The sequence below is a fragment of the Phaethon aethereus genome, assembly GCF_964289735.1.
Source record: "Phaethon aethereus genome assembly, chromosome: 1".
Taxonomy (NCBI): Eukaryota; Metazoa; Chordata; class Aves; order Phaethontiformes; family Phaethontidae; genus Phaethon; species Phaethon aethereus.
In genome coordinates this window covers 119295488-119306958 of record NC_138575.1, presented here as the reverse complement: position 1 = coordinate 119306958, position 11471 = coordinate 119295488, and the positions used below count along the sequence as shown (strand labels likewise).

Genomic DNA, 11471 nt, shown 5'->3' with positions numbered 1-11471 from the left:
AAAGCAACCTGCAGTTCCCTACTTTATAAATCTCATTCATTCCAAGTGTTAACACTAGCTAATTCTCTGCTTTAGAAAGGAAACCATGTTTGTTTTGTTTGACTAGTCTGCTGGGAAGAGGAATATTTGCATTTAAAATATTTTTTTCCATTTCATAAATTGTCTTGCGTTTTCTTCCCAGCGGGAAACAGAAGGCTGTTTATATAAGTGAAGAGGGAAGCTTACTTTCCCATTACTTCCACAAAAGTACGATTAACAGCGATAACTATGCTAATTATTGCACTAACTGCACTTGGAATGCACCTTACTGGCTGGAGAGGTAATGCATTTGGGTAATAATTAACTCCTTTTTTCCTCAATTACCTTTTATTAGGAGAGCAGAAGGTGTCAAAGTAAACCAGCTGCATATCTTCCAAGAAAAGCCTGTGTTTTCTGAAGGAATTCCAGCGGAGGTGCTTTATTAAAAGAACTAGGCAGGACAAACATTAACATGGCAAGCTCGGCTGTTCAGTTACTTGGCTTCTCCCTAAGCCTGCTCGGCCTAATTGGGACATTAATTGCTACTATTCTGCCACACTGGTGGCGAACGGCACATGTAGGCACCAATATTATAACAGCTGTGGCCTATATGAAAGGGCTTTGGATGGAGTGCGTTTGGCACAGCACCGGCATCTACCAGTGCCAAGTCCACCGCTCCCAGCTGGCGCTGCCCCGTGACCTCCGAGCCGCCCGTGCCATGATGGTAATTTCCTGCGTCCTTTCCGCGCTGGCATGCGTGATTGCTGTCATCGGTATGAAGTGCACGCAGTGTGCCAAGGGGACTCCTGCCAAAGCCTCCATCGCAGTCTCCGGGGGGATCGTTTTCATCCTGGCCGGCCTCATTTGCCTGGTACCTGTTTCTTGGACCACTAACGACGTAGTTACAGATTTCTACAACCCCGTGCTTCCCAGCGGGATGAAGTATGAGATAGGTCAAGCTCTTTACCTCGGCTTCGCCTCCGCATCTTTGACAATCCTCGGCGGCGCAATGCTGTGCACGTCAAGCCGGTGCCGCGGGAACGAGACACCTTACCAGACGCAGCCCAGCAGCGCGAGAAGGACTGCTCCCTCCTGTAGACCACCAACTGTCTACAAGGGAAACCATGCTTCTTCCCTGACATCTGCTTCCCATAGCGGCTACAGATTAAATGACTATGTGTGAGTTCCCTAAGATTTGCCTGCGGGACACAGCTGCTTTATAATTTCTGTGCATGGCATAAAACAAAGCTAAGATGACTTTTAATTTATAAGGGTTACGATACAAAGTTTACCATTGTTCTTTTCTTCCTTTCCTTTCTTTCCGGAGAAAGAAAGAATGCGAACACAAAACTGCTTGCTGCAAAACCTGGAAAATAAATACAAAGGAGGCTGTGATAGTCCAGAGACGGCACGTACCTGCATACTTTCAGTTAGAGTTTTGCAGGCAGGCAGTTCAAGGGCAGTTCTGCTAAAAGTAATGGGTTGGGTTGTCGTTTCTGCCCTGCGACGAGCACTAAAGCAGACCTGGCCACAACTTGTTATTTGAACAGTGTTGCAACAAAAGACGCCGTTTTGCCTGAAACGGAGAACTTCATGGTGAGAGACAGTGTTTTTCAGCGGTTATTGCCTGCTAAGTTTCTCATTTCCATAACGCACGAATGTTTCATTATGACAAGGTATTAGTTTTGCTTTGACTTAACTTTTTGTGTTTTTTTTATCGTCCCTTGAAATACGAATTTCAATAGCATTGCGACAGATGTATTTGACAGTATGTTGTAGCCAATATTTTAAATTATACTACGTTTTGACCTTATCGAAATAAAATATTAGCACATTTTTGAAACAAGACAATGCATCATAATGGAAGAAAACCATCTCAGTGGATGAGAATTGGGTTTATAGAAATGTCACTAATAGAACAAAACTAGATATTTGATGTTAAACTTTTATTAACAAAGAAAAAAGAAAAAAGAAAGTATCAGAATTTGTCACAGAAGGGGCATTTATCTCCTTAGCAGACTTAGCATTCTGTACAATTTATGCCTTACCTAGATCAGAAAAACAATTTCTAGAATCCTATCCCTGAACACCATGTAATGAAAAGTACTACTTTCTTAGGCTCAGTCCTGGTGTTTCATGTCTGGGGTCCTGACTGAAGGTGCATTAGGGTTAGTGAGAATATTTACACCTACTCCAGCGGCGTTTGGGGAACTTCTACTCGGCCAGGCTTGGGCGCACAGGGCAGCCTCCGTGCCAGCAAGGGTGACGCTCACTGTCTGTAACCATTGACTGCCAGGAGTGTAAAACCAAGACGTTTACTTTTAAAATCCTTGCAAAATGCAATCATTCCACAGTGCGTTCAAACATTTAAAAACCAAACTAATGAAGAACCCCAGCCGCCTCCATTTCATGTCACAGCGAAGTCCAGTGCAACATATACTATGGTATAAAACAATCACAAAAAATAAAAGCACGAGGTTCCTGTTAACCCCAGAAAGCTATAGGTCTCTCCAGAGCAACACATGGAGCAACACACTGACATTTAATACAGTTAAAAAAAAAAAATACTTCCAAGAATTGTGAGGCAACTACACTTGATATACTTCATTTGGCAAAAAGCCTGTTTCAGTTATGTTCTCACCTGGTAGCACCTCCAGAACTGGGATCCTTCAACATTTCCCCTGGTTTCACTCTGAACCTTCCTTTCTGTGGCTGATTATCTAGCCATTTTTTTCATGTTGATTTTGAATTATGGCAGACTGTTTCTCAGCATTGATGCAAGTTATCATCATCACTTTTTAAAAAACAAGATGGCATTGCTAAGCAATTTGCTGAGACCAACAATAACATAAAGGATCTGGGACCAGGCTTTGGTGATTGACTGGTAACAACTGATTATAAACTCATGTTTTATCAGCTGTAGCTATTACATATGATGTGAAAAAAAATCTGTACAGAAACTTCACTGATGCTGCAAACAGCTTAATAACAGATTCTGATGTGCAAGGAATGGACAGAAACTGCATTGACAGCGTCTTCTTAGAGAAGATGGAGTCGAACTGTTCATAGGCCATTACAGATTTCTGGGATGTCTTTTTAGGATGAAAGGTAGCCTAATGAAGGTGGTCAACTGCACAGGGTTTTTTCTGTATTTACATTGCAATAGATCTAGCCAAGTGATTACGCTATCAACATTGAACCAGGCCTTTGGACAGCCATGAATACTGGAACACAAGTCCAAGTGCAGGAAATGGGCTTGTCTCTCATTAGGTAGTATGTTTGCTATATACTGATAAATTAATTCACTTGCCAAGATGTTTGTGCGGTGGGAATACTTATGTGTAGTGCTATTCTTACCGCACAAATTCCCAGCCAAGCAGGATACGTGACAGTAGTAAGAACAGTTTATAAAGTCCTGGCAAAAATACCTAGAAGTGCTCTGATGTCAATAAAGAGAGGGAAATGGTTTCTTTCACAGGGGGCTCTGAACCAGTGGATCTCGTTCCATGCTAAAACTGACATAAATTTCTGCTCTTTTTTTTTTTTTAAGCTACCATTTGAAACAAAAAGCATACCCATTCTAGCAGCCTTAGAGGTCTGGCTGCAACTACCCCAAACCGGCGTATGTGTTGCTAACCCGAGCTCCTCTCCTGCTGCCACGCAGCCCAGTGGTTAGACCCCGCGCTCGGCTTGCGTAGAGCCTGCCCCGGCAGTCCCGCGCCGGCGGTGCAACAAGGCATTGCTCAGACCTTGGCCAAGGAGTCAATCCCCACCGCCCCTCCTTTGCTGAGTAATCACTTGGTCATCAGTGGCATCGATGAGTGACAGAGCATCAAGGGAAGGGGATGAGTTTCCTGGGCCACCGAGGTGCTGTTCATGGGAACGTGCTCTCTGGGCAGCTACAGCTCAGCACCGGGGGAACAGGGCAGGGCAATGGGCTGGGGCTGCTGCACGCCTGATTCTGCCCGTGTGCGTCTGTTGGGTTTTTGCAGAGCCCGGCTGGAGGCAGATTTTTTTTTATTTTTTATTTTTTTAGGTAAGTACAGTCTGCTTTTTGCCTCCAGCTCGCTGGAGCTGAAGTGCCTGCCTGCCCTCCCGGTAGAGGCACGGCAGGGCGGTGAGGAGGGGATCCAGGGTGGGCAGAGATTCCTTTCAGCAGTGCGGGCATTGTAAGCGCGTGTGATTGCGGTTACACCGCGCTTTAATCAACTTCAGTGCGACGTTCCTGGAGGAGCAGCGGGAGGAGACTTGGCAGGGAGGTTTAGGTGGAGGTCGGGATTTGGCAGCAAGAGGAGATTGTGGTTAGCTCTGCAGCACCAGGAGAGAGGGGGGACTCCGCTGCAGGATCAGATGGAGGAATCTGAGGTAGGGGTAGAGGCTGGGCTCAGAGAGGCTGGCAGCTTCTGAGGCTGAAAGGAGGTCTTTCAAAGATGCATCTAACCAGGACCACCATGTGGGGATGGGATGAGGTCAAGAATGCTGCTTCCCACCTTGGCACCCTCTCTCAGGGCTGGTGGATTATCTGTTCTCCAATCACCTTGGATTTTGCCATCTAAAATATGGCAGGCCTTGATATTATCTCACAGAATATGCCAGATGTGTAACTGACTCAGGGCATCGCAACCAACCAAATACAAATCAAAAGAATTGAAGAGAAGAAAACATTTTAGTCACTTCTGTTACTGCTGCTAGAAAGTGGCTAATAGACCAAAAGAAAAAAAATGTGCTATTCTGTTTTTACTGAGCCTGTGGGATTAAAATCATGAGCTCCCTTGCAAAACAGTATCCCACCAAGTCCCTCCATCTGCAGGAAAGGGACCTGACGAACAGGTTGTGAGAAGAGACTTGTCTAATGACATGAAGGCTAGGTTGGAGGTGGGCACAGAGGCAGACCAAGACCTTCCTCAGGTGCAAGGCAGGTGGACAGAAAAAGTGATCTACCTTTTGGCTTGAAGTACAGGAACATATTGATTTTGGGCCCCGAAGAAGCTGTTATGTTCAAGCCTGCCATTCTGCACAGCAGAAGTTAAAACACTGTGGTGCTGGAGGAATACATAATCCATCAGAGGGTTTTAATGCTGCCCAGTCTGGAAGTCATCAGCTAGATCTAAATTTGGTGGATTACATGTAGGATACAGCAAGAGTGCTCATGTTCCTGCAGACCTGAAACACGGGTTTCAACTATGGCTTATGCTGAGCTTCCACCATGATCCATGAGTTGATGTAATAATTCACTGCTACTGAAGTGGTGAGATCCCATTTCCCACCACCACCCCCCTTGCTGCCCCAGCTCCCAGCCACCACTTTGCACTTTGGTCCTCTCTGTGGACCAGTTTAACTCCTTGAACAGGCAGAAAACAACTACATCAAAAAACGGGATCATTTTCTGACACTGAAGTTAGCTAACCTAGCTAGAGGAAAGGTGTGAGGAGAGCTGCAAGAGGGATGCCTGGGAGGGCAGGAGGAGTAAGGATTGGAGGAAGTGAGCAAGGATTTCCTCTTTCGGCAGCAGGGAGGTGGTCGGTCAGCAGGCAGGCACGGCTGCCTTGAAAACCAGCTCCTGGTATGCACTCTGCTGTTCACTGTCACAAATCCAGATGGGGCCACTGGGCAGACAGAATCTCTCTGGGTTGTGAACTGGTTGGCATTTTTGTTCTGTTTTTTTCCACGATGCCTAGTGTAAGTACTGGAGTGAGGTAACTGATAAACCATAGCAAACCTTAACTAATTTCTTCAAGAAATGTTTCTAAGTTAACTAAGATAAGGAAATGAACTAAATTCAGTAATTAGAAGTTCTGCTGATCCAAGAGAAAAGTTATGAGACCATTCCTACAATTATCTGGTAATTGAGGTTTTTCACATCAGTCTATTAAGATTAATGGATACTCTGTGTCCACCTGTAAATATCTACTGCTAATTTACCATTTACTTTGCCATATATCCCACAAGATGGTTTGTGTATGTAAGAATAATAGGCAAGGGCAAGGTGTTTCATGAGGTCCAGGAGCAGCTTAGAGAAGAGATGAAAGCTTAACCTTTTTTTTTCTACCTAGTTGATCTACTAAAAGATATTATCTCTTCCTTGCATGCCTTGCTTTGCTGTGCAGCATAAGAGATGTGTTCTTTTTCACTTGTTTTCTTAAGAAATTATTCATATAGCTTAGTCCCCATGTTCCGATTATCCATATCTCCTATTCTTACCACTAAATGGGCACCTGGTCATATTGATTCCCAGTTTAATGTGTATCCTTTCCTATTCTTCTGCCCATGACATCAGAATGCATGTTTGAATCTAGTGAGGATTGACCCTGACCAAGCATAAATCAGAGGCGCTCAAGTGAAGTCGTGTTACCCCTCTTTCTTCACAGTAGATCTAGATGAGTTTTCCCCCTTCACTGAGAAACCTGCCAGTTTGTAAGACAGTTTTTCATAAACTCAAACATCTGAATGTGCTTAAAATGCTCCACAGAGAAGAAAGGCAAGATATACTGACCTCCCTCTTATTTCCTTTGAAGAAGGTTTCCTGAGGGAAAAGGTTGTTAATTTTATTTTCTGCTTTAAGCATGAGGAAAATACATTAATTTCATTATCTCACGCCTAAAAGATCTTTGGTAAGCAAACTGTTACAAAGTAGAGTGAATAAAAAGAGTGAATCAATGCACAGATTTGATCTGTTAAGAGCGTATGTATATACTTCATATATATGTGTGGTTATATAAAATGGTGAAATTCTGCCTCGATTGACTTTACTGAGGTCAGAATTTCACCCATAAGCTTATTATTATTGTCAATACTTCCAAGTCTATTATAGAGCTTTTAACTAAAAGGCCTCCAGAGCAAAGAGAATCAAAGTCATGGGAGTGTTGCCCCTGTAAGAGAGACGACAAAGAAGGACTTGCAATGGCCATTTCACAAAGTGTTTCATATCGAGCAGAGCAGTTGTAGCTGGTGGCATGTATGAGTGAGTCCTCCCTTCCACTCGAGTCAAGGACAATCAATTTTATTTTTAAAATGTCATAATCACTGGTATTGATCAACGCTCCCTAATGGGGGTGCTCTTGAATCCATACTGGCTCGGACTATCACCACTTCCCTAGCAATTCAGGCTCAATTAGGCTGCCTTGCTAATGCATGTCAGCTTCATTTAATTGCTCTCAAGCCCACAGTGTGAGAAAAGGGCAAGCTGACAGAGTAATCCCACGCTTCCACTTTGCAGTGAGCTGCCTATTTGTTTTATTTGTTCACATTTTGAAGGGCTAAGCACTTGTTATATGGAAAACACAGGAGAGCAAAAGTCAAGAAGTATTAATAAGCCTTGGAAAACAGGGTTAGAACTCAATTGCGTGTGCAAAGAATTGCTGATGTTTTCACTACTTTGAAAATAAGGTGGATTTTGTAGGTAGGGTGCTGATGAGTAGCATTTGTCTCATGGAAAACTCAGTAAAAACTGGATAGATTCTAAGAAATGTCTTCTAACAGCTACATCCTAGGGAAAACAACTTGTTTACTCGTTGGCTGGCTGATGATAACGTGGCAGAAGCAACCTCGAAAGGAAGCTGGTAATGAGCTGGGGATCATAGGGTTATGGTTTCTTCCGTAATATTTAACATTAATGTTAACAAATGTTAATAAATTAGGAGTCGGGGGAAGAGAGGGATGGCAGCAAGCAGTAAAAGGGAAATCTCCATTAAACACCTAAGATCTCCAGCCTGTGAAAGAAGTACATGTGTAGCTCACATTTCCCACTGCAGAGCAGTTGTGAGCTGAAGCAAAGAAATCACCTGTGAGCACCAAAGTGCCTGGCTGCAGGCAGAAGCTCTCGGGCCTTTGCATCTAGGTCTCAAACTAAATATCAGAGGAAGAAAAATGCAGGTATGAGAGAAATGAGGGAAAAGAGCTCCGGGGGGGCTCCCTAGAGCACGGTACCCCCTTTATAGTTGGGCTATACGTGCCTGGCCACCTTCCCACCTGTGGCTAAAGGTTAGCTTTGCTGAAGGGATAAAGATGTCAGGAGTAACGCTTGGAAGGTGGAGTGGACTCACTGCCACAAGTGCTGGATTGTCAGCTCTAAATCTTGACATATATCTTGGGAATCAGACCCACCCCCAACCATAAGAGGCAGATTAAGCTTGCATTTCACTTTTGTTTCTTTCTAATGTCTTTATTGCAAGCAGTAGAAAGCTGCTAATCCAATGTTTGCCTGATATTTGGGGAGGGGAGGCAAGGTGAGGTGCCTCCAACAGATTTTGGGTGCCTTGATTCCCTGGAGCCAGTGGCTCTGCTAAGTGGCAGTGTGGTCTGCCTGGAGGGACCTGTGCCCCAGCTGTGGGCTGGAGTAAGCCGCAGGATTCAGCCAAGCAGATGTTGTCCTTCTGTTGTTGCCCCAGCTAGGGGCTTTGGAGAAAGCGTTGTCCTCAACATCACACCCGTAGCCCTGTGCCCTGGAAGAGGTAAGTGGCAGCGCCTCATCTCCAGAGCTCTGCGGTGTCGCTGTACCTCCCTGCAGAGCTGTGCCCTGTGCCGTGTCTGACAGGACCATAGTAGGAAAGCATGAAAAAGAAAATACGAAAAGAAACTCCAGTACCGGGGATGTGGTTTCTTACCACTGTCTTTTTTTTTTTCTCATTGATTTCCCAAGCTCTTCATTACCTACTCACGACAGGTCTCTCTCTTGTTCCTGGGTTCCCCTGCTTCAGGCTCTCCAGGTTGCTTAGCGTATGAGTTTAGCTCCCTTCTAGTTCCAAACTTGCCGAGGGCAGTGCACATGACTCAATTTATACCAAAGAAAACTGAAACCACCCAGGACAGGCGGGAAAAAGAAAGATGTGGGCCTCAGTGCGAGACTTCAGTTTAACTGGGCTGAAAAAATTCCAATACTCCTAGAAAAAACATACAGTTACTAGTGCATGAAGACTGTCAGATGTTAAAAGTGCTTACAGAGGCCACTTAGAAGTGCTCTGTGATTCCTTACTATTGTCATTGAATAAAACATTACCTGATCGCTACAGAAGGTAGTAGATTTATTTGATACAGCTAGCTCTTGCTTGTATTCCTCTTCTACAAGTTATTTCATTAGAGCTATCCTGTGTAGCATTTTTTAAGAAGACAAGAACAGTGCTGTTTATTTATTTGTTCATTTTAACTGTGATGTTCTTGCTCAGCCAGCCTGGTGATCTGGCAAGCATTTAAGGCACAATTCTACAACACTATGGCAAACAGAAATTTGGCCAGAGCCAAATGGAAAACACCAAAACTATTAATTTTTGCTTTTTACGCCCAGTTGTTATGGTTTTTAATTTCCTAACATATGAATCTGTTGTTTTCATCTGCTTTTTATTCTTGTTTTAACTGCCACTAACCCAGTGCTTTTCAGTATTCTTTTCACGCTGAATGCTTAACTAAAAAAGAGCCCCCACAAACATTCAAAAAATTCTCCAAAGCTGTTTTATGGTTTTATTTGAAGTTCTTTTATATACATGTTTATATATTCATTTATTAGTATGAGTGTATTTTACCAGCTTTAGTTTCCACATTTGAAATTTCTGAAGCCCTATTATGCCTAAGGATGCTTTCCAAAATTTCCTTAAATTGATCACTATGTACTTTTATATACCAGTTTATGAAATGTATATGCTGTGGGTATAGACTACAAATTATTTTTATTACAGATTACTAAAGACAGGCCTCTTTAGATGTTTAGATGTAGTACATGCAAACCCAGGTGCTGCACCCCCCAAATCCCAGATTTTCTTCACCCACACTCGTTTTGAGTACGTTTGAGTTTTAAAAGTTACATTACACAGCTACTTCAAAATAACGAAGCAAAGAGAAAATTCATAACTCCAGTAACATGATCACTGATGTCTATGGGCCACACGCCAGAAACACTAAGGCCAGTAATGCACAATTTAAACTTAACTACAATTGGTTATTAGCATAATAAATATACACACATGTACCTTGTGAAATCCTCCTGAAATTAGGAGTGGCATTGTAAATGCCGTCCCCTTGTAAAAACACTCTGTTTCACAGTAAGAACAGCACAGTCCGAGGCAGGGAAGAAGTGTCACACAATTCATTGCAGGTAACCAAATTAGCGAAGCTTTGAACAGCAGTCATCGGCCAGCGCAGAGGGAAACTCGCTCCCGTCGAGAGAGTCAGAAAACGCCCCGTCCTGCCCGCGATGCCCCCGGCTAGAGCGAACGCTCCCCCCGTACCTCTGCCAGCGCAAGCGGGTGCCGAATGGCGACGACCACCGCCTGAAGCCAGCGCCCTTTCCTTGCGCGGGGTGAGCCAAGGACTCCGACTCCAGCATGTGGCCGACCGAGGGATGCTCACGTCCTGTTGTGGGAACCTCACAGACTGACTGGGCGAGACGCTCCGCGTGGTGGCCAACCTCCACCTTCCATGAAGGCCAGACGTGGCAAAACACTGAGAATTAGCCACACCTGAGCGTATGGGAAAAGCCCTTCCCTAAATGAATGCCACCTTCACCATTATGCCTGCAAACTACAGTATGTTCTTGGAGGGCCTCGGCAGCACAAGGGAAAGGTACTGGCCGCTCGCCCCAATGGGACCAGTGCCATGTCCTCGGTCCTTGCCTCGGTAATGGAACCCAAAGACAATGAGCCTGTTGTTTGGGGTTGCTGGGGTCTTAAAAGGGATTGTTCTAAATGCAAAACAAAGGCTCAGTATGTTTCTGGCAATGTACGTATGGTGCTTTGTATTTTCCTTCCAGTAATGGTCAGTGATGTGGTGCACTAGTTTTTGTAACGTGTATTCCTGTTTGTGTGAATGACTGTTTTTTAACATGCATTTATAACAGCAGGCTTTCTGGGCACCTGTAAGCTGAGTATTATCTTTTTTCCTGTACTTTCTCAGAAATCCTTCATGTGAAAGGAGATGTAATGGGTCATCTTATACCACGGTTGTAAAATCTTCAGGATCTGCTTTAGAAACCTTGTCCCCCAGTATCCCAACCAATGTAAAGGTAATTTAGTGCAAAAGAACATTATTGTATTTTATTGGGGTTTTGTTGGAAGATCATGGGTTTAAGTTTTTTTTTTCCCTAAATCTTCTAATGCTTATATAATTCTCAATTATTTGCACAAGCATAGCAACTAGTTGAAAGGGTTTTTTTCAATAAAGGAAGATCAAGAAATAAAGTAAGGTGAAGCTTTCCTTACAAGAATGTAGAGAGATAATTTTTGTAAAAGAAAAAACTAGCCAGAAAGAAATCTTACTTAAAATTAAAATGTTTGCTGCTATCAGATAATGAATATCTGGACTGGTCTTCTGATAAGTCTAGCGGGGGCAAGCAGCCGAATGGATGTTAAAATGGAGAGTGGTCACTTAATGAAAGGCGTAATGGGACATTGCTCCCTTGGACAAAGGGAGCCAGACAATACAAAACTTGAGGGAGTATAAAAAAAAAAAAAAATGTTTTCACATAA

General features: G+C 43.7%; 1 protein-coding gene across 1 annotated transcript; it reads left to right on the top strand.

Moving 5' to 3' along the window:
- Nucleotides 1–490: 490 nt before the first annotated feature.
- On the top strand, nucleotides 491–1201 carry CLDN14 (claudin 14; the record flags this gene model as incomplete). Its single annotated transcript, XM_081996837.1, has 1 exon — nucleotides 491–1201. The coding sequence occupies one exon, from the start codon at nucleotides 491–493 to the stop codon at nucleotides 1199–1201; it is 711 nt and encodes a 236-aa protein (XP_081852963.1).
- Nucleotides 1202–11471: the final 10270 nt, after the last annotated feature.